At 43.0% G+C, this 19,534-nt stretch overlaps 1 protein-coding gene across 1 annotated transcript; it reads right to left on the bottom strand.

Moving 5' to 3' along the window:
- Positions 1 to 817: 817 nt before the first annotated feature.
- On the bottom strand, positions 818 to 16,923 carry LOC106570507 (uncharacterized). Its single transcript, XM_082961417.1, has 10 exons — positions 16,752 to 16,923; positions 12,547 to 12,738; positions 12,396 to 12,448; positions 12,157 to 12,161; positions 11,759 to 11,955; positions 11,077 to 11,716; positions 9,663 to 9,800; positions 9,321 to 9,512; positions 8,805 to 8,982; positions 818 to 1,434 (listed from the first exon to the last, which is right to left on the bottom strand). Exons 1-10 carry the CDS (start codon positions 16,908 to 16,910, stop codon positions 1,284 to 1,286), a joined length of 1,905 nt encoding a protein of 634 aa, XP_082817543.1. The 5' UTR covers positions 16,911 to 16,923; the 3' UTR covers positions 818 to 1,283.
- Positions 16,924 to 19,534: the final 2,611 nt, after the last annotated feature.

Raw genomic sequence — 19,534 nt, 5'->3', positions numbered from 1 at the left:
GACTATTTTATAGACTGATTAAAATAGAAGTGAATCTAATGGATTGGAGTTGTTTTTCCTGCTACAAATCACACTGACTCGGACGTTCCAACTCAAATCCCACTTTGCAAATTGATATAAAACAAAAGCCGTTTTTATACCTGTCGCTAACATGGGTCCTGTGTCCATCCACATTCTGATTGCCCACAGTTGAAATAACAGGTGTAGACGATTAAAATAACATTGTCGGTCACCTGCTCAGAGGTTGCATGCGTCTATGGTTGCGTGTCACATCAACTGTCAGATTGCTATAACCTGGTTAGTTGATACTTAAATACCTATCCAGGCATTGTAAGGTCTGGCAGGCGTCAGCAACCCCTGGGCAGAGGAATGCGCCCCTCGTGATCAGATCTTTCTGACCATCTCCAGAGGTAGTTGGGGACGAATGAATTGGTTAGATGAAAGCTTAGTGGCAGGTCAGTGGGTGGCAGGTCAGTGCTTTCTGGAATCCTTGGGATGTCCCTACCCTAAACATCTTTATTTGCCCTATATTAATTTGGCAGTAGTGGCCCGCCACTTAATATATTTTTTAAGAATATATATTTATATATACACTTCTGCCGAGACACGCATTTTAAGATCAGAGTGACAAGTTACATTTATTTGTAGAAAGTTGCATTTGATGCATTCAGTTTAAGGTAAATGCAGATGAGCAACCCCACACTTCAGCCTATTTATTTAAAGCCACTACACTGCATCAGTCAGGCTACAATAATGCAGGTTACAAATTATATTTCAGATGGTGTCTTTTAATGTACAACCTGAGTGTATACGGGGCCATTAAAGACTCAGCTGAATAGGAATCATGGACTGAATGTTTACTCATAAAACCAAAACATCTTACACATGAAAACAGCAGCATGAAGCAAATGAATAATCAAAGTTCTAGAAAAGGCAAGCTAAACATTTTTGTACAACAGTGAACTGAACACAACCATACAGTAGATGAGGAACATGATGTCGTCCGACAGAATGCTGTTCTAACATCGCCCTCTACAGGTGGCTAACAATCAATACAGGCATCATGAAACAGGCAGATGGAGAGAATATAGATTTTGGGGAGACATACTTGAACATCTCCAATGCCCCTGATGATTTGGCTAAATTCAGCCTACTGATAAGAACAAAGAATGAACCACAATTGAAGCTGCCTTCCATTATTTCATTGGACAAAAAACTTAATTTACCACAAACACAGGTGCCAAACTAACACTCAAACAAATTTGAATGGGTAAAACGTGTGTTCAATGTGTGGACATAAAGCACATGTTAGCGACATCCCACAAAAGACTCGTATTCTCCAATGACGGCTGGGTCTTCATGGACTTCCTAGGTTTGAAGATGGGAGAGCGGAGGAACATGGTGTCTGTGAACTTCTCTCCACGCCTCAGTTTCCTGAGACAGGAAATAAGAGATGGAGAAAGGATAGAGATTATCTTGTGTGGTGTTCATGTTGTGTTATTCAACCAATGTTCGCAGGTCCGATAGACAGACCCACAACATTATTGGGTTTTTAAAACAATACAGCCATATCAATTTACGTAAAAATACTTAATACTTAGATGTTGACATATCAATTACAAGCAATATAGACAGCAAATATGGTTCATATTTGCCATTTACCTCTGCTAGATCACATTTATCAATAAAAGCGCTGTGTCTACACACTACGAGGGACAGAGTTTTGCTGTGTTTGTGTTGCAAATGTATTTCTTGCACTTGATGCATGTGTACTGTGTCTTCCTGTCCTTCTTTGTTCCACACACATCGCAGCACTTCTTCTCGTTACTACCGACTGCAATTTAGAATGATGAACACAGTTCAGGAATTTTACACTTATTTCTGGAATTTTACAAATTTCTCACTCACATATATAGTTACAGCAGGCCAAGGTAGGAGAGTCAGACACACACACATGCAACAACATCACTCACACTTACTTCCGGTATTGGAGTTGTTGGTTCTGTGGGTCGGGCGGATGGGGCACCAGCATCCTCCTCCTGAATCCTCCTCATGATGGCTGCAGAAACCAGGGTCCTTGGGATATGTTGCCTCTGGATTCGAGGTCTTACTAATGCCTTGCCCAGCTCCTCGAGAAAGAGCCGTCTTCCTCTGGAGCTTCCCTCTGTTCCAATCTGGATTCAATGCCATCCAGATGACAAACATTATACATCGAGATGTCCAAGAACTTGAAGAATATCACAAATGACCAGTGTAGGGTTCTTATTTTGCAGCTGTAGCTACCAGCTTGTCTAAATTGTCCACCCCTCCTTTTGTGCCATTGTAATCCATTATTATTTCTGGGTTTTGATGTTCCTGGCTACAGATTCTCCCATCCCTATGCAGCGTACTCATAAGTACCACATTTTTTGGCTTTCTTTGGCACGTAGGACACTAGGGACGTGTCGGCTGTGAACACAAACTTAGAAGAATTGATAGGCCTGTTCCGTGTATTGAACAGCTGAGGTGGGAGCTGTGGCTTGTTTTTTTCCTACTGTTCCTACCATCGTCAGCTTCCTCTTGAGGAGCTCCTCTCCCAGCTTGTGCGAAGTAAAAAAGTTATCGCATGTGATGTTGTGGCCACGGAGTCCCTGTGTCACGTCCAGGACAACCCGCATCACTTGGTTGTTCTCAGGGCTCCTCCTTCTGGCTTCCCCGTATACACTTGCAAGTTCCATGCATATGATGAAGCAGCATCAAAGGCAACCCAGATCTGGATTCCATATTTTGTGGGTTTAGACGGTATGTACTGCCGGAAGGGGCAGCAGTTCCTAAATGGCACAAGCTGCTCATCAACAGTAACGTTGGGCCCAGGGTTGTAAAACAGGGGAAGGCTGTCCACCCACTATCCCACACTGACCTGATTGCAGCTAGCTTGTCTCTCTGCCGCCGAGCTGGTCTGGTGTCTCGGTTACTGAAGCGGATAATCCTGGAAATAATGTGGACGTTTTCCAGAGACATTGTTGCATGTAAAAGTTAACCCACAGGGATTCTGTGAATTCCCATTGGATCTGAAAACACCAGCAAGGATAAGAATGCCAAAATATGCATGTAAATGAGTTTGGTCCGTCTCCTTCCATCTCTCTCCAAAAACACAGCTTCCCTCCAAATTAGTGCTGTCTAGAATGATTTTCTGGATGGTGTCTGGGAAGAACAGTTCAAAAGAAGACTAGGTCCTGCACATGAGTAACCCCCATCCGCGTCGGCCCTGGTTGCATGTTTATCACATTGGCAGCCATGCGGGGTGGCTCATTCCTTGGTCAAGAAGACCATTCAATGCCACCATTTGTTGACATCCCTATTTATCCTCCTGCAGGCTACTGATGGCTGGTTGCTGACGGCTGGTCCTGGGGCTGGCTGGTCCTAGCTGAGGGTCAATTCTATCTTCTTTCAACTCACTGTCAGACTCCAAATTGACAGAGACATGATCCTCATATTCTTCATCTTCCAAAGTGGATGACGCTCCTTCCACACTAGCTTCTCTCTCTGCAAAAATGATTTGTAAGGCCCTCTGAGCAAAGATTCTTTTTGCTATACTGATTGATTGTGGTAAGGAGCCACACATGCAAAGCTATTTATTTGTTGTGTCCTTCCCCCAATTTGCACCTGGTTGGGGTAGAGTGTGGTAAAATACAGCATTTTTTACAATGCATCGAAATAATGTATTGTAAAAATAATTTGTGCAGGTTCCCGCAAGATATTGTGTAGTGTCACACACTACAGTCGTGGCCAAAAGTTTTGAGAATGACACAAATATTAATTTTCACAAATATTAATGACACAAATATTGAAGTTTGCTGCTTCAGTGTCTTTAGATATTTTTGTCAGATTTTACTATGGAATACTGAAGTATAATTACAAGCATTTCATAAGTGTCAAAGGCTTTTATTGACAATTACATGAAGTTGATACAAAGAGTCAATATTTGCAGTGTTGACCCTTCTTTTTCAAGACCTCTGCAATCCGCCCTGGCATGCTGTCAATTAACTTCTGGGCCACATCCTGACTGATGGCAGCCCATTCTTGCATAATCAATGCTTGGAGTTTGTCAGAATTTGTGGGGTTTTGTTTGTCCACCCGCCTCTTGAGGATTGACCACAAGTTCTCAATGGGACTAAGGTCTGGGGAGTTTCCTGGCCATGGACCCAAAATATCGTTGTTTTGTCCCCGAGCCACTTAGTTGTCACTTTTGCCTTATGGCAAGGTGCTCCATCACACTGGAAAAGGCATTGTTCGTCACCAAACTGTTCCTGGATGGTTGGGAGAAGTTGCTCTCGGAGGATGTGTTGATGCCATTCTTTATTCATGGCAGTGTTCTTAGGCAAAATTGTGAGTGAGCCCACTCCCTTGGCTGAGAAGCAACCCCATACATGAATGGTCTCAGGATGCTTTACTGTTGGTATGACACAGGACTGATGGTAGCGCTCACCTTGTCTTCTCCGGACAAGCTTTTTTCCGGATGCCCCAAACAATCGGAAAGGGGATTCATCAGAGAAAATGACTTTACCCCAGTCCTCAGCAGTCCAATCCCTGTACCTTTTGCAGAATATCAGTCTGTCCCTGATGTTTTTTCTGGAGAGAAGTGGCTTCTTTGCTGCCCTTCTTGACACCAGGCCATCATCCAAAAGTCTTCGCCTCACTGTGCGTGCAGATGCACTCACACCTGCCTGCTGCCATTCCTGAGCAAGCTCTGTACTGGTGGTGCCCCAATCCCGCAACTGAATCAATTTTAGGAGACGGTACTGGCGCTTGCTGGACTTTCTTCGGCGCCCTGAAGCCTTCTTCACAACAATTGAACCGCTCTCCTTGAAGTTCTTGATGATCCGATAAATGGTTGATTTAGGTGCAATCTTACTGGCAGCAATGTCCTTGCCTGTGAAGGCCTTTTTGTGCAAAGCAATGACGACGGCACGTGTTTCCTTGCCATGATTGGCAGAGGAAGAACGATGATTCCAAGCACCACCCTCCTTTTGAAGCTTCCAGTCTGTTATTTGAACTCAATCAGCATGACAGAGTGATCTCCAGCCTTGTCCTCGTCAACACTCACACCTGTGTTAAGGAGAATCACTGACATGATGTCAGCTGGTCCTTTTTTGGCAGGGCTGAAATGCAGTGGAAAAGTTGTTTGGGGATTCAGCTCATTTGCATGGCAAAGAGGGACTTTGCAATTAATTGCAATTCATCTGATCACTCTTCATAACATTCTGGAATATATGCAAATTGTCATCATACAAACTGAGGCAGCAGACTTTGTGAAAATTAATATTTGTGTCATTCTCAAAACTTTTGGCCACGACTGTACAAAGGGTAGAGTGCGAGAAAAGGGGGAGACGGGCAGACAGGCAGGGAGACAGGTTCTTGGTGCTGTGTTGAAACAGCAGGGCCAGGGAGGAGAAAGACCGAGTGAAGGCATACAACAAACCTTTTCATTTCATTTTTACTTGTTTTCACCTACACACACACACTTTTATTACACTCAGGTCCAATGGACCTGAACACCACGTTATATAAATGTGTAGCGGGGTGCACAATGTGGCTAAGGTTTATATAAACTTCCGACTTCAACTGTATGTATTTAAACTCAGTTTTTCACAATTCCTGACATTTAAATCTTATAAAAATTCCCTGTCTTAGGTCAGTTAGAATCACCACTTTATTTTAAGAATGTGAAATGTCAGAATAATAGTAGAGAGAATGATTTATTTCAGCTTTAAGTTCTTTCATCACATTCCCAGTGGGTCAGAAGTTTACATACACTCAATTAGTATTTGGTAGCATTGCCTTTAAATTGTTTAACTTGGGTCAAAGGTTTTGGGTAGCATTCCACAAGCTTCCCACAATAAGTTGGGTGAATTTTGGCCCATTCCTCCTGACAGAGCTAGTGTAACTGAGTCAGGTTTGTAGGCCTCCTTGCTCGCACATGCTTTTTCAGTTCTGCCCACAAATGTTCTATAGGATCGAGGTCAGGGCTTTGTGATGGCCACTCCAATACCTTGACTTTGCTGTCCTTAGGCCATTTTCCCACAACTTTGGAAGTATGTTTGGGGTCATTGTCCATTTGGAAGACCCATTTGCAACCAAGCTTTAACTTCCTGACTGATGTCTTGAGATGTTTCTTCAATATATCCACATAATTTTCCTTCCTCATGATGCCATCTATTTTGTGAAGTGCACCAGTCCCTCCTGCAGCAAAGCACCCCCACAACATGATACTGCCACCCTGATGATTCACGGTTGGGATGGTGTTCTTTGGCTTGCAAGCAACGCCCTTTTTCCTCCAAATATAACGATGGTCATTATGGTCAAACAGTTCTATTTTTGTTTCATCAGACCAGAGGACATTTCTCCAAAAAGTATGATCTTTGTCCCCATGTGCAGTTGCAAACCTTAGTCAGGATTTTTTATGGCGGTTTTGGAGCAGTGGCTTCTTCCTTGCTGAGCGGCCTTTCAGGTTATGTCGATATTGGACTCGTTTTACTGTGGATATAGATACTTTTGTACCTGTTTCTTCCAGTATCTTCACATGGTCCTTTGCTGTTGTTTTGGGATTGATTTGCACTTTTCGCACCAAAGAACGTGTTTCCTTCCTGAGTGGTATGACGGCTGCGTGGTCCCATGGTGTTTATACTTGCGTACTATTGTTTGTACAGATGAACGTGGTACCTTCAGGCGTTTGGAAACTGCTCCGAAGGATGAACCAGACTTGTGGAGGTCTACAATTTTTTTTCTGAGGTCTTGGTTGATTTATTTTGATGTTCCCATGATGTCAAGCAAAGAGACACTGACTTTGAAGGTCGGCCTTGAAATACATCCCCAGGTACACCTCCAATTGACTCAAATGATGTCAATTCGCCTATCAGAAGCTTCTAAAGCCATGACATAATTTTCGGGAATTTTCCAAGCTGTTTAAAGGCACAGTCAACTTAGTGTATGTAAACTTCTGACCCACTGGAATTGTGTTACAGTGAATTGTAAGTGAAATAATCTGTCTGTAAACAATTGTTGGAAAAATTACTTGTGTCATGCACAAAGTAGATGTCCTAACCGACTTGCCAAAACTATAGTTTGTTAACAAGACTCCAACCTAAGTGTCTGTAAACTTCCTGCTTCAACTGTGGGGATACATGGAGCTGAAGGGTGTGACTAATTTGATAACCCATCAAAAAAAATGTTATTGGTCACATACACATATTTAGCAGATGTTATTGCGGGTGTAGTGAAATGCTTGTGTTCCTAGCTCCAAAAGTGCAGTAGTATCTAACAATATATATATATATATATATATATATATATATATATATATATATATATATATATATATATAAAACATTCTATTGGTTGCAATAATTTTGTATAATAATTTAAATTGAAAGAAAGTTTTTAATCTGGCGTTGTTTTGCTCATCAGTTCATAAACCATGTGCCATGGAATTGGTACATCAAAAATCTCTTCCCAACTATTTTGCAATCTATATGGCACAGCTGGCAATTTTTTGGTCCTTAAATGAAACGGGTCTACTTTTTTTATTTATCACAATTTTCTTTAATAAATGTTGGTCTTTAATGCAGGGCCGACAGACTCTTACTTTTTCCCCCTTCCACTTGCCTCTTCCAATTTTTGTGGTAATTCTGCAATTAGTTGGTTGTAATTTTGAGTAGAGCAGACATGTCCATATATTTGTGTTAGCTGCATGTGACAGAACTCCAGCAGTCCTATTATGATATCATTTACAAAGATTATTTATAAATCTTGTATGATTCTTGCCATTCCCCTTCAACCTCTCATCAACAAGATGTTTTTCCCACAGGACTACAGCTGACTAGATGTTTTTTGTTTGTTGCACCATTCTCAGTAAACCCTAGACACGGTCTTGTGTGAAATGCCAAGAAGGTCGGCCATTTCTGAGATACTGGAACCGGCATGCCCGACACCGACGATCATACCACGTTAAAAGTCGCTCAGGTCACTAGTTTTGCCCATTCTAACGTTCAATCGAACAGTAACTTGATGCCTGTCTGCCTGCTTTATATAGCAAGCCACGGCCATGTGACTCACTGTCTGTAGGAGCGAACCATTTTCTTGAACCGGGTGGTGTACCTAACCTATATTTTTAGCTCCTGTGAAACTTTGTGGTCGATGTAATCAGTCTCATATTGACTCTGTATAAACTGAATGTACAAATCATTAGGAACACCTTCCTAATATTGAGTTGCACCCCCTTTTGCCCTGAGAAGAGCCTCAACTGGTCGGGGCATGGACTCTACAAGGTGTCAAATGCATTCCACAGGGATGCTGGCCCATTTTGACTCCAATGCTTCCCACAGTTGTGCCAAGTTGGCTGGATGTCCTTTGGGTGGTGGACCATTCTGGATACACACGGCAAACTCTTGAGCGTGAGAAACCCAGCAGCGATGCAGATCTTGACACACTCAAACTGGAGCGCCTGGCACCTACTACCATACCCCGTTAAATTCAAAGGCACTTAAAGCTTTTGTCTTTCCCATTCACCCTCTGAATGGCACACATACACAAGCCATGTCTCAAGGCTTAAAAATCCTTCTTTAACCTGTCTCCTCCCCTTCATCTACACTGATAGAAGTGGATTTAACAGGGGACATCAATAAGGGATCATAGCTTTCACCTGGATTCACTGGGTCAGTCTATTTCATGGAAAGAGCAGGTTTTCATAATGTTTTGTACACTCAGTGTATATAATACTACGTATTCAGACAGTCTCATATTGACTGTGTATATTTAATACTCACGCGTGCAGCGACGGCTCTTTGTAGTCCACTGTTATCGTGGACCTCCTCTTGCGGGCGGAGATGGAGCATCGGTCTGAAGGGCGGGAGCTCTTTAAAGAGAACTTCCGATAGGCAGCAGGGGTAATATTGGTCACATCAATCAGACTGAAACCCCGCCTAGCTCTGACACCAAGCCCACCTGTGGTGAGAGGACAAAGTGAGTTGTACGTGCAGAAAAGTTGGAGAAAAAAAAGTGTAAAGTTCAGGCAGATATTCTATTGACACCAGTGGACTGATAGTTCAGACAGAGGTGGTGGGAGAGAAGAGATTACGAGATTTTGATATGGCCAAAGCATTTCACTACACTCGCATTAACATCTGCTAACCATGTGTATGTGACCAATAAAATTTGATTTGATTTAGTGGTCAGAGAAGAACACTGTACATGTTGAACGTATAAGTGTAGTGTGAAAGAATGAGAGGACACTGATTTAGCATCATTCATTAACATGTCCTTGGCAGCCAACTGGGCAGTACCTGTCCTCCTGCATGTTTTGGAGATCAGTGCAGCGTGGTTCTGGGGGGTGCTGCTTGTCGATACCCCAGGACCAGGAGGCTCACAGGGGGAGACCCTGAAACCAGGCAGGACGTTGGCGATCCTCATCATCTCCTCCTCCAGTCCTGGAGTGACAGGAAGCAGAGCCTCCTCGCCATCTACTCTGTGGTGCTCTGGAACACACAATCACCGACCATTTTTCACTTGTGTCCCAAATGGCACCCTAATCCCTGTAAAGTGCACTACATAGGGAATAGGTTGCCATTTGGATGAAGCCTTAGTCATTTCAATAGACTATCACCATAACAAGCATACCCACTTACCTGTGTGACCCTCAAGACCTTGCTCTGCCATTGGACCAGGACTGTCAACAAAGACACTCCCAGGGATTTCTGGGAGTTGGTGTTCTATGTCAGGGACCTCAGCGGGCCCAGCTGTAGGACAGGGATCTACTCTTCTGACTGGAGCACCAGAAACAATATAGACACAATATATAGCCAAGTGTTTCGCAACTGGCTTTGCATCGAAACCAAAGTTAAACTAGGTTCTCAGTCGTGACCCAATATTCGCATCGTAATATTTTTTTGCCAAAATGCTATCTGGAAAAAGAAATGCTATACTGACAGTAGCAATTATATGACAAGGGAACAACATTCCTACCTTTTTAATTGTCAATAACTCCATATTGCTCATATTCTTGATGAAGAATGTTGGTAAGCTCACTGGTTCGAGACCACTAAATCAGCCAAATCTGCTATATAGCGCTGCTAATAACTCTACATTGAAAATACTATGATTGAAGAAGAAAAATTCTTCAGAGATTCAATTATATATATTTTTTTAGGTTCATTATAATATCTACACATTCTGTACCTTGTATTAGTCATTTAAGTTTAGACTAGAGTATGTTTTTTTCATCACCCCCCAAAATTATTAAAATACATTAAAAAAAAATAGATTTTACCCAGACGCCCGTGACCCACCAGTTGAGAATCGCTGTCATAGCCTATCCTTTCCTATAACAGCAATGTAGAAATCTGTATGTTGTTCACTGCTCACCACGTTAAGACAGTTGTTTCGGAGGGGGGGATGTTCTCCTTGACTCTGTCTGCTTTAAGGTGCCGTCCCCTGCGAGTAGGGCCCTGTGTCTTCCATACGCCACGGCTTTTAGGAACATAGGGGCTATCCTCTAACTTAGACGAGCTGGCCTCCATGGCAACCACAGACAAGAGGATCTGAATCAAGCTCTGTCTCTGTCTCTTTTCTGGTTCTTCCTTGAGTTGTTTGTCAAGGACCACAGGGGTGGCACTGACCTCCATTCTGGATACTAGATATGGGAGATGAACAACAAATTGAACCCGCTTACCCTCTTCTATAACAGAAAATGTGGTAATGTATATAAAAAAACATGTATATGAGAGCTGTGCCTACAATCATTTTGTCAACCTGGACACTAGGTGGATAACAGGGCAGGAGGTAGCCAAGCAGTTAGAGCATTGGGCCAGTAACCGAAAGGTCGCTGGTTCGAATACCAGATCCGAGAGGATAAAAAAATCTCTCGATTAACCCTAACTTGCTCCATTTGCTGCCGTACTACTATGGCTGACCCTGTAGCACAACACATTTCACTGCACCTATCCAGTGTATTTTTACAGCAATGCTTCAGAGCAATCAAAGTACTTGATACATCATTTTAAAGACAGTCCTAATTGAGTAGGTTAACAGTTAATTGCTCACCATGTAACGACTCTCGTTTGAGTGGGGGGGCACTCTCCTTGTCTGTAGCTGCTTTGGAGGGTTGCCCTCTGGCTCTACGAGCGAGGGCGGGCTTGGCCTGGTCCGGAGGGTACTGTCTCTTCCGTTTCTGAGGAATGTAGGGGCTGTGTTCTGACTCAGAAGATGAACTAGACTCCGGTGATGACCGAGTCCTTTTCAGGGTCTGTCCCCTCTCTGCCTCTTCCTCCTGTATAGGTGTGGCTGGGGGGTTATCCTTGCCCCCGTCACCCTTGAAGGGGGTGAGGTGTACCCAGTCCTCGCAGTCGAAGGTGTCGTTGAATCCCTGAGATGTGTTGAGGGAGGTGTTGAGAAGTGCAGTGGTTCCCGCCCCGGCTTTGGTCCGCGTAGCCGAGCGGTCCTGGCTCTTGGACCGGGCTCTGGGTTTAGAGGTCTCCCAGGGTTTCTTCAGAGGAGGGCAGTCTGGTTTGCGGCCCCTCTCCAGTTCGGGTTTGGGCCGCGGTGGCTGGGCCTGTTTCGGTTTGGCCCGGGGTTGCTGCTGCTGATTGGCTGGTTTAGCTGGTGGCCCTGGGGTGAAGTGCTGCTGGAACTCCTCTGAGCCAATTGGATTGCCTTTCTCGGTCTTTACTTCCTGTATGGGGTTCTAGCCTCTCCTGTCGTTTAGAACCAGGCTCTCCACTAGGACCTCTGTCTCTTCCGGTATGAGAGGTTCTGTAGGGGAACTGTGGTTCTGCTTACAGAACGAGGAACGGCACCCTTCCTGCACACGCTCAGATCGCCTCCTGCTGCCCTCCAGCCAGCGGCATCTCACACCCACTGTCCGTGGCAATGTCACCTGCCCATCACTCTCGCTTTGACCCGCCCCTTCGTGAAACTGAGGGTCTGAGAGAGGAGAATGGATGTCATTGTCAACACTTGCAACAACATGGATGGTTAATTGAAAGTGAAATCCAAACATACATGCACAATAACATGTTTTCTATGTAATTATCCAAAGTAATAACATCACAATTCTGGATTAAAAAGGCCTAGCAGTTAAAATCTGTTGGAATGGTATGTCTGGTAAATGTAATTTTCATATACCTGAGCTGATGGGTGAGGGTGGGGCTTAGACCATTACAAGATCTTCCAGAGCAGCATGACTTTGAATTCTCCTGCACAAAAGTAACAAAAGGGAAAAGTTAAAAATTCCAGGGAGGAATTGATTACATTCACAAGCTGACAGTAGATGGGGTGAATCAAACTGGACATCAAACAGTGGCTCTTTGACTGCGAGTCAGAAATAAGATGCATTCAGTTGATACTATATTTAAATAGCTCACGTGGAGGAGTCCACTGGCTTTGGTGGTTCAGCAAGGAGCTGTGCAGGTCCAGTCTAAACACACACAGGTAAATATCATGAGAGAGCAGAGGGGGAAGGGAACAACTTTCTTGGTTACTCAGTTTGACTCAGCCATTCAGGCAGCATCATACCTGTACATTGCTTGCCTGCGCCTCCTGGTCTTTGAGCCTCCTCTTGAGCAGGAGGAGGAAGAGAGCCTGCTGTTCCCTCTTCATCTGCAGGATGATACCATTGGCCTGCCTCACCTTCTCCTTCTCTGCCTGCAGGGCCAGAGCCAGGGCTTTGTTGTTGATCTGCACGTTCTTCAGGATCATCGGCTTCACGTTGCCCGCTGTAGAGAGACGGAGGGAGGGAGGGAGGGAGGGAGGGAGGGAGGGAGGGAGGGGAGACAGCTAGCTCAGAAATATGGCCTCCACTCCTGTGATGCCGGGACACCCTGGGGCGGCGGCACCTGCAAACAGGGCGGCTGGTGGATGCTCTGCAACGTCTGGGCATTGTCATTAATAGGAAAGACTATAAATTACTTTTAGACGGGCCACGAGTCCCTTTTACAGGGCTGGAGGGGGAGCAAAATGATGTCATAATGGCATTGGAAATGACGCCACAATAACCCTGCCGTTCCAAACAAAAACAGGGGGAAATAAATGTTTTAAATTGCCTACCGGATGTAAGAGGACGATGCACTTCTTTTGAGAGTATAATGAAGAAAATCGGCCCAAATTTGTAGGAGTAGACCCTCCTGCAGATTAGAATGCTTTGCATATTATATACTGAACAAAAATATAAACGCAAGATGTAAAGTGTTGGTCCCATGTTTCATGAGCTGAAATAAAAGATCCTAGAAAAGCTTATTTTGCTCAAATATTTGCACAAATTAATTTACGCCAATGTTAGTGAGCATTTCTCCTTTGCCAGGATAATCCATCCACCTGACAGGTGTGGCATATCTAGAAGCTGATTAACAGCCCTAAGGATCGGCCCTTTTTTCCTTCAATTTTCGCCTAAAATGACATACCCAAATCTAACTGCATATTCTTGATACCATTTGAAAGGAACCATTTGAAGTTTGTGGAAATGTAAAAGGAATGTAGGAGAATAACACATTAGATCTGGTAAAAGATAATTCAAAGAAAAAACCAACCGCTTTTTTGTATTTTTTTTGTACCATCATCTTTGAAATGCAAGAGAAAGGCCATAATGTATTATTCCAGCTCAGGTGCAATTTAGATTTTGGCCACTAGATGGCAGCAGTGTATGTGCAAAGTTTCAGACTGATCCAATGAACCATTGCATTTCTGTTCAAAATGTTGTTTCAAGACTGCCAAATGTGCCTAATTTGTTTATTAATAACGTTTCATGTTTAAAACTGTGCACTCTCCTCAAACAATAGCATGGTATTATTTCACTGTAATAGCTACTGTAAATTGGAGAGTGCAGTTAGATTAACAAGAATTTAAGCTTTCTGCCAATATCAGATATGTCTATGTCCTGGGAAAATGTTATTGTTACTTACAACCTCATGCTAATCGCATTAGCCTACGTTAGCTCAACTGTCCCGCAGAGGACCCACCAATCCTGAAGCATGATCATTACACAGGTGCACCTTGTGCTGGAGACAATAAAAGGCTACTCTAAAATGTGCAGTTTTGTCACACAACACAATTCCACAGATGTCTCAAGTTGAGGGATTGTGCAATTGGCATGCTGACTGCAGGAATGTCCACCACAGCTGTTGCCAGAGAATTGAACGTTCATTTCTCTACCATAAGTCACCTGCAATGACATTTTTGAGAATTTGGCAGTACATCCAACCGGCGTCACAATCACAGATCACGTTTAACCACGCCAGCCCAGGAACTCCACATCTAGCTTCTTCACCTGCGGGATCATCTGAGATCAGCCTCCGGGACAGCTGATGAAACTGTGGGTTTGCACAACTGAAGAACTTCTGCACAAACTGTCAGAAACCTTCTCAGGAAAGCTCATCTGTGTGCTCGTCGTCCTCACCAGGATCTTGACCTGACTGCAGTTCGGCCTCGTAACCGACTTCAGTGGGCAAATTATCACCTTTGATGGCCACTGACCTGCTGGAGAAGTGTGTTCTTCACAGTGGGCGAGCGGTTTGCTGATGTCAACGTTGTGAACCAAGTGCCCTATGGTGGTGGTGGGGTTATGGTATGAGCAGGCATAAGCTACAGACAACAAACACAATTGCATTTTATCGATAGCAATTAGAATGCACAAAAATACTGTGACGAGATCCTGAGGCTCTTTGTTGTGCCATTCATCCACAACCATCACCTCATGTTTCACCATGATAATGCACAGTCCCATGTCACGAGGATCTGTACACAATTCCTGGAAGCTGAAAATGTCCCAGTTCTTCCATAGCCTGCATACTCACCAGACATGTCACCTAACGGGATGCTCTGGATCGACGTGTACAACAAAATGTCCCAGTTCTTCCATAGCCTGCATACTCACCAGACCTGTCACCTAACGGGATGCTCTGGATCAACGTGTACATCAGCATGTTCCAGGTCCCACTAATGTCCAGCAACTTTGCACAGCCATTGAAGAGGAGTGGGACAACATTCCAATCAACAGCCTGATAAAATCTATGCGAAGGAGATGTGTCATGCTGCATGAGGCAAATGATGTTCACACCAAATACTGACTGGTTTTCTGATCCACGCCCCTACCTTTCCTTTTTTTAAGATATGTGACCAACAGATGCATATCTGTATTTCCAGTCATGTAAAACAATGTTTTTTTTAAATCAATCAATAGATTAGGGCCTAATGAATTCATTTGAATTGACTGATTTCCTTATATGAACTGAAACTCAGAAAAATCTTTGAAATTATTGCACGTTATATTTTTGTTCAGTATAATATATAGGCATAGCTACGTCCAGTTGACCAGAATTGAGGTTATCGTGATGAGTAAGTCTACATTATCATTCAACTAATCTGACTAATCAGGCTGTAATACACAATTCATTGGTATATACAGCCTGAAACATTGCAAAATTGTGTATATGTTCCTTACAAGCCAGTACCTTGAATAAAATTACATTTAAACTTACTCTACCGGTTGTCCTTCAGCAGCTCGAAATTTGAGACAAAATATCCACAGCAAAGTATTGTTTACCCGGCTTTTTAGAGTGCCAGTAGGTATTTCTGGGTTAGCTGACAGACTGTCACAAAAATTATGTGCGTGCTTCAATGGGGCAGAAGTCCGCACGTTGTTGTGATTCTGAATGGCCAGATTGCTAGCAAGAATGGCAAGAAACTGCCATGTGGGGAATCGTAAGTGGCTACTTTCAGCTCGTTTCATCTTGTTCTTGTTCTTTCATCTTGTTTTGAGGTGTATTGACTGATTTCATGTCAATGCAAATATGGCAAAAAATGTGCTAGCTAGCTAACCAACAACTGTAACTATGTATTTGAGAGACAAGTGCTTATTGTGGGAATTTATTGTTTTCAATAAACATTGGATGAAATATAGCTTGTTGTCAACAATCTAAGCCAACCCCATCTGTTTGGCCCCATAGTTGCTCATGCATAGGTTTTATTGCTAAACAACCAACCTGTTTATAATTGCTCATTTAAAAAATATTATGTATTAAAATTCAAAAATTCACACAAAGGTGTGGATTGTTCTCCATCCAACCATGATTCGGAACATACCAATTTCATTGGCATGGCATGCATGGTTCAATAGCTATTGACCAGAGAAACCCGAATATCCAATATAAAACTAACTTTACCTCAGTACCACAGTGGACGGGGCTAAAACGCGACACTGGACAAATGTTAATTCTCTCGCCTTCTAGTGATCCTACCATTTACATTCAACCATGGTGAGGGAACGGGGGCAGGAAAAGTATTTTCAGCAAAGCCTGGATGACATCAAGGAAAAGATGATAGAGAAGAGGAACAAACGCCTAGCAAGCGATAAGGCACCTCTGGGGTTTGTGGTATATGGCCAATATACCACGGCTAAGGGTTGTCTCCAGGCACTCGATGCGTCGTGCGAAAGAACAGCCCTTAGCCGTGGTATTTCGGCCATATACCACAAACCCCCAAGGTGCCTTATTGTTTAAGTAAAGCATAGCGTTACCTTCCTATGGATATTTTGTTTCAAGTTTCGAGCAGTGTAAGGCCAAACCGCACAGACAACCGGTAGAATAAGTTCAACTGTAATTTTATTCAACATTCTGGCTTGTAAGGAACATGCATACGATTTTGCACACAAGTCTCGGGCTGTATATAACAATTAAGTGTGTATTAAAGCCTGATTACACTAATCTTCATGATGTTGACTAGCATATCATGGGAATCTCACCACTGGTTTTGCTTATCCTTTTGGACCGTCCTCTGTTGGCTGCAGAGGCGCATGCTAGGCGTTTGTTCCTCTTCTCTATCATCTTTTCCTTGATGTCATCCAGGCTTTGCTGAAAATACTTTTTTTGCCCCCGTTCCCTCACCATGGTTGAATGTAAATGGTAGGATCACTAGAAGGCGAGAGAATTAACATTTGTCCAGTGTCGCGTTTTAGCCCCGGCCTCAGGGCTGAATGTTGTTTATCCATTGCGAATAAAAGTAACATAACATATACTCGCTGACTTACCTCCTCGGTTATAAACAGTGCAATGCAATTTTATTTAAATATGTTTATTTCTCAACAAATTCTCATAACGTGGTAAAATAGCTAGCCACAACTCTGCTGGCCTGATTGACTTTCCAATTCTGCGCTGCGAGTGTTGATTGGTTGGGAAGACTCAGTCACAACGTAATTTCCTCTCATCTGAAATGCATAACTTCCCACTAGGTGACGCCAGTCTCTCAATTCAATTTAAGGCCTTTATTGGCATTGGAAACACGTTTAGATTGCCAAAGCAAGTGAAATAAATAATTAACAAACATGAACAGTATACATTACAAAGGTCAAGGTCCAATTGAATAAAGACATTTCAAATGTCATTATGTCTATATGTCTATATACAGTGTTGCAACGATTCGCATTTGCGTTAAAGTACAAAAGGGAAAATAAACAAATATGGGTTGTATTTACAATGGTGTTTGTTATTCACTGGTTGCCCTTTTCTTGTGGCAACAGATCACAAATCTTGCTGTTGTGATTGAGTCCTGTTGTATTTCACCCAATATATATGGGAGTTTATCAAAATTGGATTTGATTTCAAATTCTGAGGGAAATGTGTCTCTGTGGTCATTAATTTGGCAGGAGGTTAGGAAGTGCAGCTCAGTTTCCACCTTGTGGGCAGTGTGCACATAGCCTGTCTTCTCTGGAGAGCCATGTCTGCCTATGGCTACCTTAATAGCAAGTCCATGCTCACTGAGTCTACATAGTCAAAGCTTTCCTTAAGTTTGGGTCAGTCAGTGGTCAGGTATTCTGCCACTGTGTACTGTTTAGGGCCAAATAGCGTTCCAGTTTGCTCTGTTATTTTGTTAATACTTTCCAATGTGTCAAGTGATTATGTTATTGTTTTCTCATGACATGGGTCTAATTCTATTGCTGTCCTAGGGCTCTGTGGGGTCTGTTTGTGTTTATGAACAGAGCCCCAGGACCAGCTTGCTTAGAGGACTCTTCTCCAGGTTCATCTCTCTGTAGGTGATGGCTTTGTTATGGAAGGTTTAGGAATCACTTCTATTTTTGTGAATTCTTGGTTGGGGAGCGGACCCCAGATTGTGAATTCTTGGTTGGTGAGCGGACCCCAGACCTCACAACCATAAAGGGCAATGGGTTCTTTAACCGATTCAAGTATTTATAGCCAGATCCTAATTGGTATGTCGAATTTTAAGTTCATTTTGATGGCCATAGAAGGGCCCTTCTTGCCTTTTCTCTCAGATCGTTCACAGCTTTATGGAAGTTTAGGCCGAGGTATGTATCGTTTTTTTTGTGTGCAGTAGGGCAACAGTGTCTAGATGAAATTTGTACTTGTGGTCCTGGCAACTGGACCTTTTTTGGAACGCCATTATTTTTGTCTTATTGAGGTCTACTGTCACGGCCCAGGTCTGACAGAATCTGTGCAGAAGATCTAGGTGCTGCTGTAGGCCCTTTTTGGTTGGGGACAATAGCACCAAATCATCAATTAACAGTAGACATTTGACTTCAGATTCTAGTAGGGTGACGCCAGGTGCTGCAGACTGTTCTAGTGCCCTCGCCAATTCGTTGATATAAACAGTGCATTCAGAAAGTATTCAGACCCCTTCTCTTTTTCCACATTTTGTTACGTTACAGCCTTATTCTAAAATTGATTAAATAAAAAGTCCTCATCAATCAACACAGAATACCCCATAATGACAAAGCAAAAATAGGTTTTTAGGAAAAAAAAGCTTATTTACATAAGTATTTAGACCCTTTGCTATGAGACTCGAAATTGAGCTCAGGTGCATCCTGTATTCATTGATCATCCTTGAGCTGTTTCTACAACTTGATTGGAGTCTACCTGTTTCTGGAAACTTTTAGAAAATCCTGTTCTGGGAACAGGTCATGTGTTTGAGATTAAAGTGTTCCAGGACAAGGTCCTGAAGTATCCTGAGGTACTATAGAGATACCAGGACAGGGTCCTGAGGTAGAAGTAAAAAATATTCCTGCAGGTTAGAAAAACATTGTAAACTAAAATGTATTAATCAGTGGACTAGTAAAACAGTTGCTTATGATTGGGAACTAGCTATAAATGTAAAACCAATATGTAAATTTGCATAGGAGGAACTACCATGTGAGTAGAACATTTTAAATAACAGAGTAATTAAAATATTTTGATGAAAAAACTTTGAATTATAAGAAAGGAAGACGTTCCTAACAAGCACTGTTTGTTTTGTGTGTTTGTGCCCCTGAGTCTGTGTGTATAGATGTGTGTGTATAGATGGAGTTTCACAATGGGAGCCAAGAGCAGCAAGGGAGAACCTTGCCCGACCTGCTGACCGGACCGTAGAAGGTAATGGTGGATAAGTGGAGCAGGGACATTCTGGAACAGGTACTGCTCTGGCACAAGGTAATGGATTTTCCCTTAAAAGGCACATTGAGTGAAGCTTTATTAGCAGAATGTAGAAAGAAGTTACAGGACTTTGAAGAAACCCAAGAAAGGCA

The sequence above is a fragment of the Salmo salar genome, chromosome 14 (genome assembly GCF_965601325.2).
Source record: "Salmo salar chromosome 14, fSalSal1, whole genome shotgun sequence".
Taxonomy (NCBI): Eukaryota; Metazoa; Chordata; class Actinopteri; order Salmoniformes; family Salmonidae; genus Salmo; species Salmo salar.
This window is presented reverse-complemented; position numbering and strand designations above follow the sequence as displayed.

Excerpts from the sequence above, each read along its gene's own strand:
- LOC106570507 (XM_082961417.1), bottom strand. The coding sequence starts at position 16,910 with ATGGTGAGGGAACGGGGGCAAAAAAAGTATTTTCAGCAAAGCCTGGAT. Across the intron at positions 9,801-11,076 it reads CAAACGAGAGTCGTTACATG|TCAGAAGAGTAGATCCCTGT; the intron begins GTGAGCAATTAA and ends CTGGTGCTCCAG. Across the intron at positions 1,435-8,804 it reads AAAGAGCCGTCGCTGCACGC|GAAACTGAGGCGTGGAGAGA; the intron begins GTGAGTATTAAA and ends TTCCTGTCTCAG.